Below are 21,629 nucleotides of genomic sequence, written 5' to 3' on the forward strand. Positions count from 1 at the left end.
TTTCCTGGCACCTGACTCACCTGGCCTGCAGGGTGCTTTGCACACCTGGCTAAGGTGGCGGTGGGTCAGGAGCAGAAAATGGTGAACGCAGGGCTCCGTGAGGCGCCTGGAACAGGAGGCAGAGGACAAGGAGACTGGAAATCTCTCCCAGTTCCCACCTAGGGGAAGGTCAGAGGGGAAAGGAACAGAGCTGGACACTGCACTCGCTGCCTCTCAGGGGGAGCAGCCCCACCAGTGCCCCACCTGCTCCCCTCCCCAGCACTTGTTCAGGGGCCACCACGTGCCAGGTGCTGACGTTGCCCAGGTGAAGCAGCAGTGGCAGGTGAGCACGGTCCAGCATGGTTTGATCAAGGCAGTGAGACATGGGGCGGGAGGGGCACCGTTGCAGTCTGGCTGGGGTCTCAGCCTCCTGGGAAGGTTTCAGACAACTGGAAAGCAGAGCCAGACCTGTGAGCTAGCACTTCCCCTCCTGTCTGTGCTGTATATTCACCAAAGACACGTGTGCGAATGTTGATGGCGGCATGGCTTCCAACAGCCCCAGACTGAAATCTTCCCCAACTTGAATGTACCACAACAGGAGAACAGATAAATAAACTGTGTCCTAAACAAACTGGCAGATGCTGCGAGCACTGCACAAGGATCCATATATAGTAGCAGGAATGAATGAACTGGTGAACCTCACTGAGCGCATCATACTGAGCGCAAAAAGTCAGACCCAAAGGATACCCTCAAGGCTGGGCAAAACTCACTGTGGTGGCAGGCTGCAGAATGGTGGCAGGTAGCTGCCAGGCTCCTGGAAACAGTCCGCACCCTGCACGCTGCTTTGTGTCCTCAGTTTTCCTCCCAGGGGGGAATTGGCAGTGTCTGGACACAGCTGACAGCTCTCTATCCCCAGATGCCAGGCGAGTCCCATTGCAGAGCCCTGGCCGGGGTGCTTTTACACGGGGAGATGTGTGGAAATTACCTCTGCCCAGGAGTCACTCCCTCTGCCGACCCTGGCAAGTTAGGCTCAGCTGACTTAGGCCCTCAGAGGACACGCTCCCCAGCCCTGTGGCCAGCGATGCCACGTCACTTGAGGGCAGTTGCAGCAGGGATACTGAGGCCATGGAAATTGGCAAATGCTGCAAGCCAGGGTGCCTTTTCCTGCAGAAGTGGTTATTAGACGTCACCGGCATCCTGCAGTCAGAACAGGGTCCCTGGGCCCCATGGGCTGCCTGCGGTTCTGATAGAATCAGGGTGGTCTGGCACACCAGAGCTGAGAGCCCCTGCTCCAGGGAGACCAGGAAGGACCCCTCAGGAAGGTGCTGTGTAAGCCGAGACCTCCCGGCTGTCAGCAGGGCAAGAGGCAGGAAGCAGGTGATCCAGGCAGAGGGAGAAGCACACACAGGGCCCAGCAGGGGTGGATGAAGTTGCTGAGGTCACAGTATTTTCTGTGGGTGGGCCTTGAGCCCCTGCCTCAGAACCACCTGGACGGCCACTTTCAGATGCAGATTCCTGGAGGCAGCTCTTGTGGCGGGGTGCCCAGGAATCTGCGTCCCCAACTCCTCAGGTAATGCTGCTTCACAGAGAGGGTAGAGACGCTCTGCAGGCAGGAACCCAAGGAAGTTGGTGTGAGTGGGGCAGAGAGCGAGCAGCACAAAGTGGCGCTGGAGAGGGAGGCAGGCCCCAGCATGGCCAGATCTGCGGAGCTCAGCTTCTTGACCTTTGCGACTGACACTTTCCTGGGGATGGTCTTTAAAAGCAGATTCGGGTGCCGATCTGAGGGGCTCCCTGCTCTGATAGTCGTGCCGTGGTGGGGACCACTCTTTAGCACTGTCTCACTGGCAGGATTTATTCTGAGAAGGCTGGAGAGTCAGTGTGCGTTGGAAGTGAAGGAGGCCCTCGTGGGATTTCACTGCCAGAGGCTCAGGTCACGCTGCTGCTGGCTGCAGGATGGGCTGGAGGAGACGAGGGGGGCATCAGGCGGCTCCTGAAACAGGGAGGGGGCGAGACAGGTTCTGCCACCTCCCCCCAGGCTGGCCTCAACTCCCTGCTTAGCACAGCTGAACCCCCTCAGAGCCCAGAGGAGTCGGGGTCCCCACCAGTGTTGCCAGTTCCTCCAGATACCCCAAGACACTCATCTCCAGGGAGATGTTCCTGTGCTCACGTCCCTCACACCCCATTGGTCAGTCCCTCCAAGATAAAGCTGCAGCGTTCTCTAGGCCTTCCGCAGAGCTCCGGCGGCACATGATGTACTCACAGGCACAAGAACAGACAGCTCGACCCAGGTTAGCATGGCTCTCGGGAAAATCACCCATCAGAGCCAAACAGCCTTGAAAATCCACTCCCAGGCCCAGCAACGCAAAGGACATGGAGCGCTGAGCATCGGGGAGCAAATTAGGTCTGAACCAAAGGAGACATTCGGGCTGCCCCACCCCCCACAGGCCACACACAATTTTCCATCGACCGCAGAGTTCTTGGACGGTAGCCAAGGGATTGTTTTTTCCCCCAGCAAAGTTTAAAGCATGTTTATTAAACACCCTTGGTGGGCTCAGCTCAGCCCTGGCTGGTGGCAGGTGCTGGGTGAATTCAGACCCTCCCTGTGCGTGGAGTCTGAGACTTGCACAGGGCCCCTCGTGCTGCTACTCAGCACAGGTGCAAGAGTGCGGGAGGCACAGAGGACATGCGTGGGAGGCACAGGACATGCACGGGAGGGTCTCCTGGGGAGGCCTGGACCAGCACTCAGTCAGGTGGAGCGAGGATATCAACCTTGGCCACACACACCGGAGCCTGGAACATGACTCATGTCCAGACCTCACCCGGAGGTTCTGATCTAACTGGACTTTGGGGTGTTTGAAGTGCCCCAGGAGATCCTGGTGTCCAACCAGGGCAAAAGCTGTGGCTTAGAGTTCAATGGGAGGAAGAAATCAAGGGAGACTTCCTGCAGGAGGGCACCTGCACAGGGTCTGAGGAGGTCTTGGAAGAACCTGGTGGGAGGAGCCTGGCTTTGTATCAGAGAGATCCAGTTTCATATCCCAGCTTCCTTGACTCAGGAAGGTCATTTGACCTCGGAATACTTTCAGCACCAGTGTTTGGAGCATCTGTGTAGCAGCACTCAGCACAGTGCCAGCCTGTGGGCACCAGCCCAGGATACCCACTGCTGCTGTACCGCCCCGGTGGGAACCAAGTGCATTAAGAAACACTCAGAGGAGGGGTTTTAACCAGGTCAAGGTGCTGACGAGTCCTGTTGTGAAGAGGCCTAATTTTACCACTTGGCCCCACATTTTCCAAACAAATGTGACATTAATGATGCCATGTTACTTCTAGTAACACCCTGGGCAGGCAGCTGTGATGGGCAGTCTGGGGTTTGGGAGCCATTGAAGTGGGCTCCTGGGTGGACGGCAGATGCTGGCCTCTCTCACCTGCTGGGGTGGGCACTAGAGTAGGACCCAGGAGGACACTGGCTTCAAGATGGGGGTAGGCATAGACTCGTTGGACCAGGGAAGGCATTCAGTGGAGGTGAGCCCCACAGCCTGTGGCTATCTTAGAGACGCTGGGTCTGTGGGGTCAGCAGGTGTTTTGAGGCCACTCTGTGCCAGATCTGGAGCCAGATTCACTGCTTCCTGTCTGCAGGGCTGTCAGTGAGCCGCTCCCCGTTCCTGGAGCAGGGATGAGGGCGGTGTTCCCTCCAGGCCTTGCCGTGGGGCTGGGAAGGCACTTAGCAGCCTGGTGCCTTCTGCATCACGAGCACTCGTAATGACGTCTCCAATTGCCGCCACCCCTGCCTCCAAGCATGCCAGGCCGTTCTCACCTGCCTGCTCCTCTTCTTCCACCAGCCGCGACAATTCCCCCAGCCTGAAGGAGATCCGGAATGGCTGTCAGCAGCCCTGCGACCGGAAGCCCACCTTACCTCTGCGCCTTCTGCACCCCAGCCCGGACCTGGTGTCTCAGGAAGCCACGCTGTCCGAGGCGCGGCTCAAGTCGGTGGTCGTGGCCTCCAGTGAGATCCACGTGGAGGTGGAACGCACCAGCACTGCCAAGCCAGCCCTGACGGCCAGCGCGGGCAACGACAGCGAGCCCAACCTCATCGACTGCCTCATGGTCAGCCCCGCCTGCAGCACCATGAGCATCGAGCTGGGCCCCCAGGCTGACCGCACGCTTGGCTGCTACGTGGAGATCCTCAAGCTGCTGTGAGTATCCTGCGAGCCGCTGCCGGGCGGGGGGGGGGGGGGGGACTAAGGGATGCCCCCTCTGCCCCTGGGCTCTGCCACAGTTGTTGACGTGCCACCTGTGAGGTGGGGCAGGGTGAGTGTGTGTGTGAGTGCACGCACTTGCTTGGGGTCTGGAGAAATGTGCACAGCCAGTGTGGCTGGGCATGGGTATACAGACACCAGAGTGAGTTCACACAGCAGAGTCTGTGAGCACACACAGGAGTGTGCCCGGGAATGTACACATGTGGAGTGCATGCATGGCTGTGTGTGTGTGTGTGAGAGAGAGAGAGATTACATGGACATTTCTGCACGTTCTGGTTTGGGTTTGGGTTTGTTCTGAGCTTGTATGTCTGCATGACTGTGGTATATATGGGAGTAGACTTCACATGGATTTCTCCATAGGGACCTACTGTGAGTGTCTCAGTGTTAAATGCACAAGTAAGGGTGTGTCTAGGCACTTGTCCTGGTGTTGTGCATGAGTGCGTGTGTGCAATTGTGTGTGTGTGAGCAGGTGTTTGTGTTTCGTATGAGCCATGCATGTTTGTGCTGGTGTGTGGCAGAGTGTGCGTGTGTAGTGAATTTGAGCCTGCGTACATGGTGGGTATGGAGTCTGTTTGGGCCTGTGTGCCTGCATAGCTGTGGTCATGTGCTTTGTGTGGTCCATGCACATGGGCACCTTCTGTAAGGGCAGCATCTCTTTGGCAAACAGCTCTACTGGACCATGCTGAGGTCCAGGCCTTGTCCTGGCTGAGCTCCTGATGGTCCCTGGAGAAGGAGCGAGGTTCCGGTCTGCTCTGGGTGGCACTGCTTCCAAGCTATGTTCTTTGGTCTCTGTCCCTCTTGGCTGTATGAGTCTGGAATGGGCAGGCTTGTTCCTTGCCCCCAAGGGCCTTTCCAGCCTCACCATTCACTCTGCCAGCTCCAGCCCTTCTCAAGCAACGTGGGCTTGGTTCCTGGAGCCATGTTTGGGGCACCTGGATGGCCCAGGGACCAGCTTATGTCTGGAGATACCCATCAGGTGGCTCCCACAAATCCCCTGCTTCAGAGTAGTGCTCTGTCCTGCTCTCTGTGGAGCCAGAGCCACAGACCCGCATGTCCAGGTGCAGTTGGTGGTGGCTGCTGGGCTTCCCAGGGGGATCGGGCACGGCTGCATCGTCACATATGAACCAACAGTCAGTGCCTGTCTAAACCAGGGGCACCAGGGGCCTCTCTCACGGGAGGATCCAGGCACCTGGGCTGTTGTCAGTGTGGGCAGGGTTCCCTGAGACCCTCTTGTCATGCAACAATGTGGCATTTGCTTGTCCCCAACTCGTGGTCATGTTGCTGCCTAGAGTGTGCCCAGGGCTTTGAAGGGGAGGCCAGCTTCCAGACACCTGGCAGGCTGGTGAGGTGGCAGGAAGGGGCCTCAGATGCCCCTTGCTTCCACAGTAAGGACTGTGGTACCTGCATGCTCACACGTGTGTGTGCACACACGTGGGCTTGTGGTTACACAGTGGCTTCCTGTGGTTTAGAGGAGGACATGGAGGCAGCATCCCCAAATAGCTCCTCTGCCCTGGTGTTGGCCTTGGCCAGGAAGAGGCAGGGCCCCAGGGTCAGTGCCAGCTTTCCATGTGGGTCCAGCCATACACAGAGCCCATGAGGGCACCACCACACCCAGGGACACCCCGAGCAAGGGCATTCCCAATGCTGCTAGTTGCCCGCTCTGCCCAGAGTGTCCTCCAGGCAGGGCAGAGTCCCGCAGGGTTCCCAGCCCAGGTCCAGTGGCCTTGCTCAGCTGCCTTCCGCCCCCTCGAGGACTCAGGCCTGGACCTCCTGGGTCCTGACTGGAGCTCACCTGGCGTTGAGGGCTTGCGTTTCATCACTTGCTGGGTTTTCCCTTCCTGCATGGTGGGAAGAAGGCTGGGTTCTCTAGGCGTTGGCCTGCCTACCCCATTGCCACTGCCAGGCACAGGCTGGGGTCGGGGTTTCCTGGTGGGCAGGCCGGGTCAGAGGCCTCTGCAGAGTGGGGTTAAACTCTCAGAAGTCTCTGAAGGGGAGCTCGGAGCACGCTACAGTGTCCCCTGCTTGCCTGGTGGCTTCATTTCCTACGTTCTTTCTTAACCCAGTGGGCCACTTCAGCTCCTGGCACACTGGGGACCTCAGACCTGCTCCAGTCAAGCAGCTGCACACCTCAGTGTGACGCTCTGAGAAAGTACACCCAGCCCAGGCTCTGTGCCCTTCCCGTGTGTCACGTACTCCTCGTGAAGTGGGTGGGCCTCCGAGCCTCAGCTCCTAGGCTGAGAGGTGCAGTGCTCATGGCCACCTTGGCCATTGGTGAAAGTACATCCAGCCCAGGCTTGCGCCCCACATAGCAGCCATCAGCACAAGGTGGCACCTGCAGATGGGAGTCGCTGGAATTTGTGAGCATAGCCTTGGTGTCTGTTTCAGCCACAGGAAGAGGCACCCTTAGTTTAATACAGTGCTTTGAGGGAGAAGAACCAGTTCAACCTTCAGCAGACACCTGGATTGCCAGGAACCTCCATGTGGGTGGTCGGACGCCACGGCCACGGGACTCCTCTGCTGTGTGGCCGTGTCAGCATTCTTGGCTGCCTGGGCCTCTGTTTTCTTGGCTGTGAAATAGGTGGCTGCCTGCCTTAGAGGGCTCTCGTGAGAACTTGGGGATGTGGGGGGGTGCTGGCCTCCCGATCTTGATAAGGGTGAATGGCCATCAGCAATACTGAATTGCTGCCCAAAGGACAGTTCAATGTCAAGTAGACTCAGTGTGGAATTGAAGGTTTTGTGGGGTGAAGGAGGCTGTGCGCACTCAGCCTTGGCCAGCATGGCCCCCTCTGTCCACTGAGAGGACACTGCTGGCCCCTGGGAGTGTGGGTCAGCACAGCCCACCTTGCATCTAGAGAGGAGCGGGGACAGTGTGAGAAAGGCACAGTCCCTGCATCGTGGCTGTGTGTCCTCCCACAGGAAGGCCCCCGCGTCGTTAGAATGGACACTTTGCAAAGTAACCAAAGCCGTAAATCATCCCTGGGGACCCTCGGGAGTACAGTCAGGATTGATGCCAAAGGCCAGCTGGGAGGCCGGCTGGCTTCTGTGAGGGAAGGAGCTGGCAGGAGCAGGCCCGCGGCCTCTGGAGGGTGTAGTCTCATGGGCCTTTCACACTTAGCTGCTTGCTTATTCTTTTTTGTTGGGGGGGTCAATAACTGGGTTGAACTCAGGGGCACTTGACCACTGAATCACCTCCCCTGCCCTATTTTGTATTTTATTTAGAGACAGGGTCTCACTGAGTTGCTTAGTGCCTTGACATTGCTGAGGCTGGCTCTGAACTCCCATCCTCCTGTCTCAGCCTCCTGAGCTGCTGGGCTCACAGGCGTGTGCCACCACACCTGGCTTGCCTGTTTATCAAAGGTTGGTGGCACACCTTCAGTGGGCCAGGTTCTGTGCCAAATGTCAGGGATTCTGCCTGGTCCTTGCCTCAGTCCCTCAGAACCTGAGGATTGTCAAGTACCCAAAGCAGTAACATTGAGTGCCCGGTGGGGTGGGGTACAGTGCGTGGAGCTGTGGGTACTCAGCAGCCCACGGCAGCAGGCTGCGCTTCTGTCCAGGGAGAGAAGACAGCCTGCGGAGGGCTTCCTGACCCTCCTGCTTCTGCTGTCTGCCACTCCTTGCAAAGGCTGGTTTTAAAGAGGTTTGACAGGCTGTAGCTACTCTGGGCAGAACCCCACCCTCAGGGTCTTCAGGGGAAATGCAGACGCCTTGGGGTATTCTGATGGCTGGGAGGCCTTACTGGGCAGGATCACAGGAGACCATCAGGTGATGCTCAGGGAAGCCCTGCTCTTTGGAGATCCCACCACCATGTTCCTCAACCCCATGAGGAGTCCCTGCAGGAAAGAGAGGAACCGGGTCATATGAGGCCTAGCAAACTGAGGTGCAGTGGGGTTTGGACAGGACAGCAGGCCCAGGACAAAGCCCATGAACATTGCCTGAGTGTCCAGTGAGGAGCAGGAGGAGGACCAGTGGTACCCCGTTCAGCCTCTGCTGTGCCTCACTCTGGGCCTCTCTGGGCAGCGAGGCTGCTCTGGCGCTGCAGTGTTCTCCCCCTGAATGAGAAGAAGGCCCACCTGGCAGGGAGCGTCTTGTCACGGAACAGCTCAGAGCTCCAGGTGGCTGGTCATTGACAGGTGGCTGAACACCCAGCTGAGCATCCCAAAGGGGGACCCTCTCTAATCACAGTGTGCCTGTCTGTACAGTAGGTGGCAGGAATGCTCATGTGACTGGGTCGCAGGAGGACCACACGAGCTGACGTTCGGGAAAATTCTGGAAGAGTGCTGTGCCTGAGGTTGCATGTAGATTGCCGGAAACAGTACGAAGCAGTGATGGTAGGGGAAATGGCCAGAGGGGCATCTTGAAGGGAAGATGAACGAGCCGCAAAAGTGTACGCCTCTCCCAGAAAGAGCTGAGGGCACAGGCACGTGCCCGCCTGCACCCTGGGGCCTCTGGGCTCCAAGTTCCACGGCAGCAGAGCACATAGGCCTTGGCTGCAGCAGGCCAGCTCTGCGCCTCTCAGATGGCTGAGGCTCCCTCCCCCTGCTCTCGCCAGCTCCCCTGGTGTTCGGGGTCACAAGTCAGCCAGTACCACCGCTACAACTAACCTTGGGCCACCGGGCTCCTGGCAGTTCTCTCCCAGGCGTCCGACATCTGGGCCTTTCCTCAGGAATCTTCAAGGGATCGGTCCAGGTTCCAAAGGCTGCCACTATATCATGGGTTTGTTTGGAGGAAGGCCGGGCAGGAAGATCCCTCATCCAGGGGGTCTCTAAACCAGGCATGATCCACAGAAGCTAGTGTTTGTCCTAGGTGGTGGAGACAGGTTTGCTGTTTCTAAGGCCCTGTAGGTGTACAGCACACAGACAGCAGACAGAGTGTGTTAAAATGTATGTGGGGAGGAGGCGATTAGGAAAACCGCTCCTGGTGGAGGTCAGGATAGGGAGGCTGAGAAACACTGTGTTCCCAGTGTAAAGGAGTCACAGGTCCCAAGAACAAGAATCAGGCTTGGGGCCCCTGGTCATCCCTCTGCCCCCATGTGCCAGCCCTTTGCCCCTGGCCCAAGACAGGCTCTCTGCCATCCTCTCACAGCTCCACAGAATGGAGACTGATCAATGTCCCCTTCTGCTCTAAGTGAACCACAGTCCCCAGGCTGTGTCACCTCTCCCAAGCACCAGCCATGTCCCGGGCCAGCACCCACCATAGGAGCTACATAGGTGAGCCCCAACCCCTGCCTGGGCCGGAGGGCGGTCTGAGATCCTGGGGAGTAGGCAGGGACCCTTCTGCCTGGGGGACTGCCCTGACAGTGCCCTCTCTCCCTGCGGTGGGCCTCGGCCCTGGACCTTGCAGTGCCAGGCTCGGCTTAGGACATTCGGCAAGAGCCACCTACCTCTGGGTTTACTTTCAGTTAAGTCCCCAAAGCCAGAGAAATCGGGAACTCAGTTTGTAACCAAATTATAGTCAGTGTTACAAATAGTCAGTGTAGGCTTGGGGAGGGAGACAAGGTGGATTGTGCCTTAGAGCACCTCAGGCCATACCTCAACTACCAGCTCCGACCTGTAGCAGGTACAAGGCATCTCTGAACCTTGGTTTCCCTCATCTGTAGAACAGGGTCCTCAGGAAGCTCTGCCGCAGTGTGCAGGCCGTTTCTTCCCAGACTGAGACTCTGGCTCGCCCCCCCATCCCAGACCCTCTTGCTCTGGCTTCTTGGGGCAGGAGTGGGCAGTACACTTCCTTCTTTTAGAAGCTGACCTGGTGGGACGGGAGCAGCCCTGCCCACCCGGGGGCTCCCAGGCATTGCTTCCCTCCTGTGCCCACGTGGAGCAGCTCTGCAGTTACTTGCCAGGCGCCTGACAGCTCGTCAGGGACAGTTGGGGCTCTGCCGGGGCTGCCTAGCAGACTCCATGGGCTGGTGCGGGCGAAGTGCTCGCTCAGCGCGCTCTAGTGTAGCACTGCAGGTGACGGAATCGCAGCATTCTCAGTGTCGCCTCAGCTGCAGAAAGAAAGCAGTTGTCTGGAAGCAGGAATCGAAGCATCCAGTACAACAGGAGGTACCTGGACTGCCCTCAGACAGCGTGGCACCTACAGCTGCCCCTTCATTTCTGGTCGAGGGTAGCATGGCCGTGTCAGCGTGCTTGATGGCCAGCACAGGACACTGAGTACCGCGCAGCTTGACCAGCAGAAGCGTGTGTTCTCTCCACTCCGAGAAGGAGACTGGAATGAGGGCATCGGTGGGGGGTATTTCCTGAGGCCTCTTATATGGGCACTCCAGGGGGTCACCTTCTCGTGGCATGCACACACCTAATGTGTCCTGGTGTCTGGGCTTCCCCTTCTTGTGTGGATGTGAGTGGGTTGGAGGAGCCTGCCCTGAGGGCTGCGTTTGACACGACTTTAAAGGGCTGATTCCCAAATACAGTCATACTTTGAGGTCCTAGGGGCTGGAACGCCAGCATGAATTTGGGTCAGGGGGACACAATTTGGCCCCTAACAACTCCTGGTGGTTCAAGAGAAGGCATGGATAATGACAGCGAAGGCTTTGTTCAGGGGTGGGGCAGGTCTGAGATCCTGGGTAGTAGGCAGTAACCCTGCATTTGCCGTCTGGAAGCTGGCCTGGGTCTGCTGGTGACCTCATGCTGCACTGTGGACATGAGGTGCTTGTGCCCTCCACCACTCTTGGACCTTGAAGTGGGCAAACTCACCAGACTAGCATCTCATCCTGCTGCCCACCCAGGGCGGCACATCAACAGCCTCGCCCTGACCACTGTCCTCACCACGTTTTCTCATTCCAGGTCCGACTATGATGACTGGAGACCGTCTCTGGCCAGCTTGCTTCAACCCATTCCATTCCCCAAAGAGTAAGTGCACTTCCCTGAACCCCCACTGCAGGGAAACCTTCCAGGGCACGTCATGGCAGGGGCACAGCCAGTCACGGGGAGAGCAGGGTGGACGCCACAGGGAGTTAGAGGAGACTCCCGAGGCCTAGGGCTCTGTGGCAAGGATCGGCTGAGCTCAGGAGGCAGCAGCCTTCCCATGAAGCCTTGCAGCATCAAGTTAGCAATTTTTAGTGTGCGTCAAAAGGGAAATAACACCTGCCACTCTGTCTCCAAGGGGGATGGTGAAAATCCAAAGAAAATGCACTTGGAACTGTCTGCAGGCAGCAGCATGGTAAAGTGCAGGAAGCTCTCACCACCCTGTTATGGTGATTAGCTCAGGCTCCACCGTGAATTTGGGCTGAAATGGACCCTCTGTCTCTGCCAGCCCTGATCCCAGTATCAGAAGCATCACAGGAAAATAGTGCCATCTGTGGTGATGGCCTAGGGGAGCCAAGAGCTCTGCCTCGGGCCCAGGTCTCCACATGCCTCCAGGTCTGTTTTGATCCGTGTGAAGAGGCCTGGCCTCGGGGGCCGGCCTGGGCTCTCTCCGGAGCCCATTAAGGAGCCCGTGTTTATGAAATGCAGCTCCTCTAAGGGAGGCATTACACCGGTAATTGCCCCATTTGCTGGCCCGTCCTGTCCCCACGGGCCGAGGTCTGGAGACCGGAGAAATCCAACTCCTGAGAGCTGCTTTGGGTCTCGGAAGGGCTGTGGCGTCATTGGTTACAGCCAGTGTCCCCACAGGCCCAGGCACACACTTGACAGTGGCCCATGATGCAGTTCGCTTGAAAAATGGTCCCCGGCTGCCTGCCGATGTGCAGCGGTAATTAGTGCAGCCAGGCCTTGACAGTGGAACGATTAACGACACCTGGGTCTCCAGAGCCCACGTGCAACTGCACAAGCTCAGCACCCGGTTAGCGCCCCTGCTGGTGGCAGGAGGGCATGGGCTTAGCCTGTCACCTTGCTAGGATTTGTCACTCCTCAAAGGAGGCCTTTGTTTGGAGCTCTGAGTGGGGACAAAATGTCAGTCTTTCATTTTAACCCCCTCTTCATTCTTCGAGTCGAACACAAAGTCAGACAGTCCTAGGGCCGCTCTGGAGTGGCTAGGAAGCCTGTGCTGACTGCGTGTTTCCCTTGTTTTCTGCACAGAGCACTTGCGCACGAGAAGTTCACCAAGTGAGTACTCCGGTGGCAGCACCCTCCACCCTCCTCCCTGCTCCTGGGTGGCACGTCCTCTGTTCTGAGGTCACCCTCCATGGCCAGCCTCTTAGCCCATTTTCTGAGCCATGTGCATTCTGGGAGGCAGCAGTGTATCCTCCTGGACGTGCTCCTGCAGCTGTCCAGCCTGTCCTAGCAACACGCCTTGCCCTGTCAGACGTTCCCTCTGTGACCTGACCCCTCCCTGCCCCATGCCTCCACCCCCCTGTCTACCCAGGCCAGGAGTGACCTGCCTGCCCATCTCTTCCAGGGAGCTGAAGTATGTGATTCAGAGGTTTGCGGAAGACCCGCGGCAAGAGGTGAGCTGGGGGTGGAGGCGGGTCTCACTTGCTCTAGGCACACGCTCCGCGGCTGAGCCACACCCAGCCTCTCTGCAAGGAGGCATGCTGTTGGGGATAGCAGTCACACGAGGGTCTTTCAGAGCCCTCTGAGGCTCTGCCAGGGGCTCCCTGGCCACCAGGGGACGGGTGCAGTTGACGGAGGATGTTTGCCTGATGTGTACAGCCGTGGCCAGCATAGACCGTCTGTGGTGGCACTTCTCCCCAGGACCTAGCTAACCAGCGATGCTTTGCCACTGGCTGATGGCTTCTCCCTGCTGCGAAGGCCTTGATGGAGGGGTGGGCTGAGCCCTCAGGCGGCTTGGGGTCCTGTCCAGGGCTGCTGCTCCAGGAGTTGGCAGGCCCAGGAGGAATCCAAGCCAGGTTCTGAGCCAGGTTTTATTCCTGGGCATGGTGGCCAAGGCCTCCATAAACGGCCACACATCCGACCCTCAGCAAAGCTAGGCTTCTGGGGACAGGTAGACTTCGTCCCAGCACCTGTGTGTGAGCAAGGCCTTAGATGGCCATGACATCAACTGTCCTTTTTTTTTGGAGACAGGGTCTTGCCAAGTTGCTTAGGGCCTCGCTGTAGGTAGGAGCTTTTAAGGAGCTGGAGCCCGAGTCATCTGGGATATACTACCCCAAGTCACTCACTGTGTGAGAACAGTCTCAGAGCCCTCCTGGGAAGGGACTCTGTGTCCAAACAGACTTGAGGACAAAAGGGTGGAGAGACAGAGCAGCTGTGGGAGGGCCAGTGCCAGGCCAGGGTGCCGTGCTGGGGCCAGGGACTGGCCACAGGAAGCAGCCTGCCGCTCTGCTCATGCGCCTGCCCTGTGGTCCCTTCTCCTCTTGGCCTCTTGGTTTTCTCTGCGGTTCCCCATTTCCGTCTCTCCTCCCTTCATTCCTCCCTCTCCCCTCCTGGCTTTCCCCCTCTGAGTGAGGCCCAAGTTGTCGTCTTTTGAGTTCCTGGCCATGTTGGTCGGTTAGCATTTCATACCTTGTTGTGACTCTGGGAAGTGGGCACGTCAGCCTGGGTTCTGCCAGCTCGGAGGGCCGCGTGGATGCCTGCTGCCTCTGCTTTGTGTTTATTTGTGGGGGGGCGTGCCCACCGTGACACCTGCGAGTAAGTGACTCCCGGCAGCAGGTCGTCCTTACTTTCGAAGGATTTGATCAGGCCTTCTCCAGCTGAGGACGGGAGGGAGGGGCAAAGGCCTGTGTGGGGGTGACTGTGTCCCTGTCTCTTCGTGTGGGACTGGAATGGACAGAGTTCCTCCCACCCATGCTCATGGAGGCACACACAGCTCTGGGAAGGAATTTGAGGTCGTGCTTTGGGTGCCCGGGACAAAGACCCTTCGATGGAGAAGGAGCAAAGATGAGCCCTCATGAGGAGGGCGGCAGGGGCCCAGGCCGAGGGAGAGGGCGGGACATGAAAGCAGGGAACACCACAGAGGTGGGAAGGAGGCCGACAGAGACTGCCCCAGACCGTGACAAGAGAGATACAGAAAGGGGGACAGAGAGCAAGGGAGGAGTCAGAGGCTTGCAGGGAGAGGGGCAGAGACCCGGCAGAGGGAGGAAGGAAGCAGCCAGGGAAGGGAGCTGAGGAGGCCGATCCTGGCTGGCTATCAGCTGTGTGGCTGGCCCTGGCCTCCATCCCAGGGAACTGATGTCGGAGTTGGCGTTCCCCGGGGTGTGGGGACCTCTGTTCCCCAAAGGTATTCCAGCTGGGAGTCTCGGGCCTGCTGGTCTTGCTGGGCCTTGGCACTTCCCTTGTGGATCGGGTGTTGTGGTCCAGCCATGGGAGGCTGACCTCTGCTTCTCTGCCACAGGTGCATTCCTGCCTGCTCAGCGTGCGGGCTGGCAAGGACGGCTGGTTTCAGCTCTACAGCCCCGGAGGGGTGGCCTGTGACGATGATGGGGAGCTGTTTGCCAGCATGGTATGTAGTGCAGGCTCTGCGGAGCTGCGCTGGGCACAGGGTTTGCCCCTCCTGACCAGTAGAGTAGCTGCCCCAAGCCCTCTGTGGCCTGTCCAGGAACACCTCTGCAGAAACAGTGCTGATGGTGGTCACCTGCTCGCTCCTTTCCTGAGCGTTGCCCATGTCACTTGGCTCTGGGAGGAGGAACCTTACCTTTGCCCTGTATAGTAGACGAGGCCATTAATGGCCACAGCCTTTACTGCCCAGGCCCCACAGTTGCTTGAGCTTATGGCAGAGGCCTGAGCACATGGCGCCCGGAAGGCACTAAAACCCACAGACTCCTTTAGTCCTTGCAGAGAGGGGTCAAGGTCGGGGTGGCTCTTCCCATCTCAGGACTGTATCCACAGTGCCCTCGGTGTCCCCCTGCACCCTGTCGGACCCTCACACACCGCCCTTGTTCATCTGCTCAGCATTCCTGTTGCTCTACACCTGGGTTAGAACACGCCCAGAGAAGTTCAGAGCTTGCTTGAGGCCTTCTTTGTAAGCCTGTCCTTGGCACACTGGTGACAAGATGCTGGGTGAGGCAGCTAGCCATGCTCCTAGCTGCTGCCTGTGGCTGCTGTCCCCTCTGCTGACAGCCTGTGGACTGGGCAGACAGCTAACTGCGGTGGACTTGGTGCAGTGACGACAGCCGAGGGCTGCCTCTGAAGCTGCCCTAGAGGGGCCTGCCCTGGGCACCTCCCTCAGACTCCCTCCCCACCACTCGCTGCTGCAGGACTCCTTTCCCAGTGCCCCGCACCCCAGAAACCTGTCCTGCTGCCCACCCATGCTCACACGGCTCCTGCTCTTCGCAGCCTCTCTCTGGCCTCTGATGTCACAGCTTCACCATGGCAACACAGTGCTCCCCGCCCTTGATGCAGGGACTCAGCGTGAGAGAATCAGGGAGCTGGCAGCCTGGCTCCGTGCCTCTGTGTGTGTGCCTGAGTTGTTAGTGGTGGCGCAGGGAAGGAAGCGGCCACCACCGGGTGGAAATGGGGTACTTCATGGCAACGCAGGGACAGCAGTGTCCCCTGGATCGGGCTGCCTCCCAGCCTGCGTGAAGTTGGGAAGAGGCGAGGTTTCTCCTCCCCCAGCTCCATGGCCTGGGGACCCCTGCCGTGGACACCTCCCCAAACACCAGACAGACCAGGAGCACAGGGGGGAGCGGGTCTCCCAGCTCTCAGCCTGTGGGGTGGGCATCTTCTTCAACACTCCAGCTCATGGGGCTTGGCGGGGAAGCAGAGTGGGTGACAACTTGCCCCAGGTGTGGGAGCTGTCCAGTGCTTCCCCAAGTGAGGGCTGCCCCCAGATTTCAACCTGGGTCCAGCAGTGCTAAGAATTCAGAGAATGGAATGCCAGCACAGCCCCTGGGCACTGGAGAGGGACTTTAACAAGCGTTACCATTTGAGGCTATTGATGCCTGTCTCTGGAAACACACCCATCCCAGCCCCACACAGTGGTCACATTTGTCCTTCTGTTCCTGCTTGTTTGCTCAGCCTAACGTCCTTAAGGTCTGTCCTCTTTGGGAGGGGCCCCATGCATCCCCAGGGAGAGTGTGGTGGTCACTGAAGATCCAGTTTTCTGCTTAGCACTCGGGAGGATCCATTCAATGGCTCCGGGTTCCTCCCTTCCTCCCAGCAGGCAGGAGCCAGCACTGGGGGCCACAGCCCCTCCTTTGGTGGCCCTGCCATCACCTGGGCCTTCTTGCCTCACAGGTGCACATCCTCATGGGCTCCTGTTACAAGACCAAAAAGTTTCTGCTCTCCCTGGCGGAAAACAAGCTGGGCCCCTGCATGCTCCTGGCGCTGAGGGGGAACCAGACCATGGTGGAGGTAAGGAGCTGACCTGGCCCTTCGTCCGCATTGGCGGGCTCCCAGGAGCAGGAGCTGTCACAGAGCACGGGGAACCAGGGCGAAGCAGGAGCAGCCCAACCCTGCTGAGCTCAGCGCGTCTCTGGGTCAGTGTTTTATTTCCGCTGTGATCCAGCATGTTGGTCAGAGAGACCGGGCAGTTTCAGCCTGCTCCTCTGTGGCCAGCAGCACAACCCCAGAGGGAGCTTAGAACCGTGATACTTGTTTGGCTCGTGGATCTGGAGGTGGCTCGGCTCAGCTAAGCAGTGCTCGCTTGGGGTCTCATGAGGCCACTCGGCGGAGGCTGGGCTGGGTCCTCTCCACAGCCTGTTTCCCTGGCCTGAGGGGAAGCAAGACCGGACTCCCCAGCTTCTCCCTGTGTGGCCTGTCCCCTGCTTCCCACCACCAGCACAAAGTCCCCGAAGCCTAGGACTCCCACAGCAACTGTTCAGGAGGAGCCAGGCCCGAGCCATGTTGCTTTTTAACGTAGCCTCCTAAGTCAGGCAGTGTCACGCCTGCCACGTTCGACCCCTCAGACCTGAGTCGCCAAGCGACCTGCTGGTCAAGGCTATGGGACTTAGACGCCATCTCTCAGTGGGAAGAGCCTAGAGAACTGCAGGTGTTAAATCCACATGCTTCCTGTGGGACTAGAGGTTATGGTGAAGTGTAGGACCAAGGAGGCATTAGCAGGGCGACAGGAACAGAGGGTCCAGTCTGTGGAGACAGCCCGTGCCAAGGCCCTATGGCAGAAAGACGCTTATTGGAGGTCAGGATGGCTGGATCTGCTTAGCCTGTTAGGAGCCCAAGGGTCTGGTGAGGAATCCAGATTTGGTCTTGACACCTGTGGTCGGGGCTGAGGTGGGGTGGGAAGAGGGTGAGTGGGGAGACAGGAGGCAGGCAAGAGCGGCTGTGAGGGGCTGGCCAGGTGGGCTCCCCTTGGCAATGGGGAGGCCATTGGAAAGAGGGTCTTAGAGGCACTGCTATCCAAGTTGACCAGTGCAGGAGGCACTGGGAAATGTGTTCTGCGGCTGTGCCCAGGGCCCTCTCCTGCCGCACTCTGGGCCAGGGAGAGAAAGGGCTTGTTGCTTCCTGGCAGCCCTGGGGTCCTGCGTGCCTCATTCCTGGGCACGTTTGCCGAGGACGCACCTGCACACAGCTGCATGGACGCTGCTCCCTGCCATCCTGGCCGGGAACTGGGCTGGGTCTGCCCAGCACCACACAGCCAGGAGTGCAAGGAGAGCAGCGTGCCAGCTCTCAGGGAGCCCTCCCTCCATGTGCACGGCTTCTCTCAGACCCTCCCCAGGGCTGGCGGGGCTCAGCCTCTGCACCCCGAAGACCCTGCCCTCAGTGCCCCTCTGGTTCCCCAGATCCTGTGCTTGATGCTGGAGTACAACATCATTGACAACAACGACACGCAGCTGCAGATCATCTCCACGCTGGAGAGCACGGACGTGGGCAAGCGCATGTACGAGCAGCTGTGCGACCGGCAGCGGGAGCTGAAGGAGCTGGTGAGTCCCCGCCGCCCGGCCTGGGTCTCCAAGCCAGGGAGGTCGTGATTACCACCAGCCACTTCCCAGGTGGACAGAGAGGTGAAGCAAGTGGCCAGAAGTCAGACAGCTCATACTTGACCTGGCCAGGACTGGCTCCTTCTCAACCTCCCGTGCCCAGCTTCCTTCTGCTTCGGTGCATGGCCAATATCCAAATGCCAGCACCTGGGTCTCTTTTCCAATGGACTTTGTATCCTCGGGCAGCCACATGAGCTGCTGGAAGCGGGGGAAGTGGCAGGGAGTTGATGCCCCTGGTCTTGAGCCGCCCTCACCCAGTGGGTTCTGGGCGCGGATGTTACACACCCAGTCCCCTCAGCCCTTGGACTGGGAACTAAGACACAGCTCCTCCACCTCTTCCAGGGCCCCAGTGGGATTTGTCAACAGTGGCCCCATCAAGACTTGGATTGGTGGCGCCTGTGCTCATGGTAGCTCAGGTTGCCTTCTGCTCTGGGGCAAAGCCATAGCTCCACCAGGGCTGGTAGCTGGGGTAGAAGTGGAGGGACAGGGCTTGACCAGTCTGGCTTCTGTTGCAGCAAAGGAAAGGCGGGCCCACCAGACTGACGCTGCCCTCCAAGTCCACGGTGAGTGGGTTTGGCTCTCTGCAGGGCCAGGGAGGGAGGCTGTGCGGGGGCCACCCTGCTGGGGAGTGATGGACACCTGCTGCTGGCATGGGAGGGTGGAAAAGACCCCCTGGCGTGGGGCAGGCCAGCTCTTCCCGGGTTCAGCAGGTTGCAGGGAGAGAAATGAAAACCAAGAAGAGAAATTTAATGCTGTGATCAACATTACTGGTGATATTGGGGACGTGGCTCAGTGGTAGGACACCTGCTTAGTATGTGTGAAGCCCTGGGTTCAATAAATAAATAGCTAAGAATGTCGGTGATATTAGTGATACTGCCACAGTTGTGGTGGCAATGGTGGTAGGAGCTAATGTCCCTTGGGCATTGAATGCCAGATACTGTACCGTTGGTTTGTGTTATCCTCACGACAACCTGTGAGGTCTGGGTGTCACCACTCCCCTTCTCCAGAGTCTTCAGGGAGCGTATTTCCTCTGACCTGCTGCCCCACTGTCCTTGACTCATGGTTTGTCTCAAACCAAGAAATCTGCCACACTCCAGGCATGCGATTCCACTCTAGTCGTGGCCTCCCTTTAAGACCCTTCCAGAAGTTCCGCATGGCCCTGCTTAGCTGCACAGGGGGCTGGGAGATCAGCCTTAACTCAGGCAGCCACTGAGACTCGGTGGAAAGGGGTGGAGCGCGTGCTTAGGCGCTGGTCAGTCTGGGCGCTTCGGTGTTTGCGTGTGGGGAACGAGCAGGGACTGCCTGGGAGCACACAGCTGGCCAGGCCCATGCACGCGCACACAGACGTGCATGCACCCACATCATAAGATGGGTGTGGCCTCGGAGCACCAGAGCTGGTGACTCAGGATGTGAGTCACACGCAAGGCCTCACCTGTTCCTGCAGCGGCATGCACAGGTGGAGGCGCCCTCCCACCATCACCTCGGCCCCAGGTTTTGCAGCCCAGAGCCAGGGAATGTGAGGTTCTGGGAGAAGAGGCAGGGAGCTCCTCAGGGCCTGGGGAGCTCCAGGTGGCCCAGCACTGCCCTAAGTCCACCACCCTCTGCAGGACGCTGACCTGGCTCGCTTGCTGAGCTCGGGCTCCTTTGGAAACCTGGAGAACCTCAGTTTGGCCTTCACCAATGTAACCAGTGCCTGCGCTGAGCACCTCATCAAACTGCCTTCTCTCAAGCAGCTGAACCTGTGGTCCACTCAGGTGTGCACCCTCACCCTGCACCCTCCTCACCCTGCCCCCTCCCTGCCCTGTGCTCCCTGGTGTCCATGGGGCCCAGCTACCACCCTCTTCCTCCAGCTTGGTGCCATTCCGCAGGTGGGAGGGGTTGAGGGCCTACAAACCCAGTGGCCTGTTTCACAGTTAGGAACACTGAGGCCCAGGACAAGGACACGCAGAGCATGAGGCTGGTGGGGATTGGGCTGAGACAGGTGGGGGGCAGCAGGGCTGGGCAGAGAGGCAGGGGCCAGGGGTGAGGTTTGCAGCAGGTGTGCTCCTCGGTCTGTGGCTGCAGGAAGCACACAGGGAGCTCCTGAGCTGCTTCCCGCAGGACATCACTGGCTGCCCTCTGCTGGCCCTTGCACCAGGCTCACCTGCTGAGCTCTCCATCCGTCCTGGGAAGCACAGGCTCTGTCACCACCTCATCCTAGAGAAGAGGAGCATGCCGCTCCCATGCCCTCTGGACCCTGTTCCACCCTTGCCACCGTCCTGCCCAGCAGGTGCTGCTGGGAGCTTAAGGGTCACTTGAGTTCAGAGCCTCCTTGACACTGAAACCGACTCCAGGAAGGGCCCGCCCCTGGCCCCAGCCCCCAGCAGAAACTGGATGTGAACCAGGACAGGCAGACATCAGATTCCCTGGAGGGACATAGAGCAGCTCCAGCCCCTGCCCCCCAGCTCTTCCCCAGCCTGGGGTCCTGGGGTGGCTGAGAGTCTCTCTGCCCACAGTTTGGAGACGCCGGCCTGCGGCTCCTGTCGGAACACCTCACCATGCTCCAGGTGCTGAACCTGTGCGAGACCCCGGTCACCGACGCCGGCCTGCTGGCCCTCAGCTGTGAGTCTCAGGGTTGTGGGGAGGGCCATGTACTCCCACACTGTGCTGAATGACTGGCATCCACTATATAAGCACACCTGCTCTTTGCCAAGCACTTGTGGGAACAAGAGAGAAAGGGGCCTGTCTGTGCCCTCATGGAGCCTATAGTTAGTAGAAGGAAATCAGGAGGGAGTCCAGCCCACCCCTCCCCACAGAGACTGCTTGGCACTCAGGTGCCCACGCCACTGCCAGGCCCATTCCAAATTGAGGAGTGCTGCCCAACACAGGAGCCTCAGGGGACCTGGAATGCAGATCCCCGTGCCCTGACCCTGGCCTAATGAACTGTAATCTTGGGGGTATTGAGCCTGGAAATCTGCATTGACTGCCTTTCCCTTTTCTGGCCCCTGGCTCAGCAGGCAGGGGACCAGAGTAGGCTTCGAGAGAGGTGGTTGGTTATGGATGTGGCAATAGATGGTAAGAGGTGGCCCGGAAGGCGATGCTCTGCGCATTGGTCACAACCCCACAAGGTCTGGGCCGGTTCAGATGGTGGGGGGCAGCAGGGCTGGGCAGAGAGGCAGGGGCCAGGGGTGAGGTTTGCAGCAGGTGTGCTCCTCGGAATCATGGGAAAGGGTGTCTGAAGGGCCTGTGGATTCCAGGACCTGTCCCAGCCTCAGCATTTCTGGGAATGGGCAAGGGACCTGTGTCCCCACAACTCCCCACACGACTCACACCAAGCTTGGGGAGCGGCTCTGAGCCTGCATCTCCCAGAGAGCGTCCTGGCTGCCCGAGGGGAAGGGCCAGCCTCCTGCGCAGGTCCAGGGTATGTCAGGCGAGCTCTGGGTATCCCTGGTCTAGAATCAAGACCTGCGCCTGAGTAGACTCCACCTGGGGCAGCTCCCCGCCCATCTGCAGGGGGCTCCTCCCGCAGGCCCAGCTCTGTCTCTTGCCTTGGCAGCCATGAAGAGCCTCTGCAGTTTGAACATGAACAGCACCAAGCTCTCGGCCGACACCTACGAGGACCTGAAGGTAAACGCCCTCCCTGCGGCAGGCAG

General features: G+C 59.0%; 1 protein-coding gene across 2 annotated transcripts in view; it reads left to right on the forward strand.

Annotated features, from left to right (window-relative positions):
• Cmip (c-Maf inducing protein) overlaps positions 1-21,629 on the forward strand; it is a 193,477-nt gene that overhangs the window by 167,747 nt on the left and 4,101 nt on the right. For both annotated transcript variants that reach the window (XM_078032727.1, XM_040280056.2), the window contains 11 exons: positions 3,816-4,169; positions 11,012-11,077; positions 12,245-12,271; positions 12,564-12,612; positions 14,457-14,564; positions 16,298-16,414; positions 17,800-17,940; positions 18,513-18,560; positions 19,605-19,751; positions 20,493-20,598; positions 21,533-21,603. In XM_078032727.1, coding sequence (XP_077888853.1) covers positions 3,816-4,169; positions 11,012-11,077; positions 12,245-12,271; positions 12,564-12,612; positions 14,457-14,564; positions 16,298-16,414; positions 17,800-17,940; positions 18,513-18,560; positions 19,605-19,751; positions 20,493-20,598; positions 21,533-21,603 — 1,234 coding nt within the window. The remainder of the gene's footprint in view (positions 1-3,815; positions 4,170-11,011; positions 11,078-12,244; positions 12,272-12,563; positions 12,613-14,456; positions 14,565-16,297; positions 16,415-17,799; positions 17,941-18,512; positions 18,561-19,604; positions 19,752-20,492; positions 20,599-21,532; positions 21,604-21,629) is intronic.

Source organism: Ictidomys tridecemlineatus, chromosome 15 (genome assembly GCF_052094955.1).
Source record: "Ictidomys tridecemlineatus isolate mIctTri1 chromosome 15, mIctTri1.hap1, whole genome shotgun sequence".
Lineage (NCBI taxonomy): Eukaryota > Metazoa > Chordata > Mammalia > Rodentia > Sciuridae > Ictidomys > Ictidomys tridecemlineatus.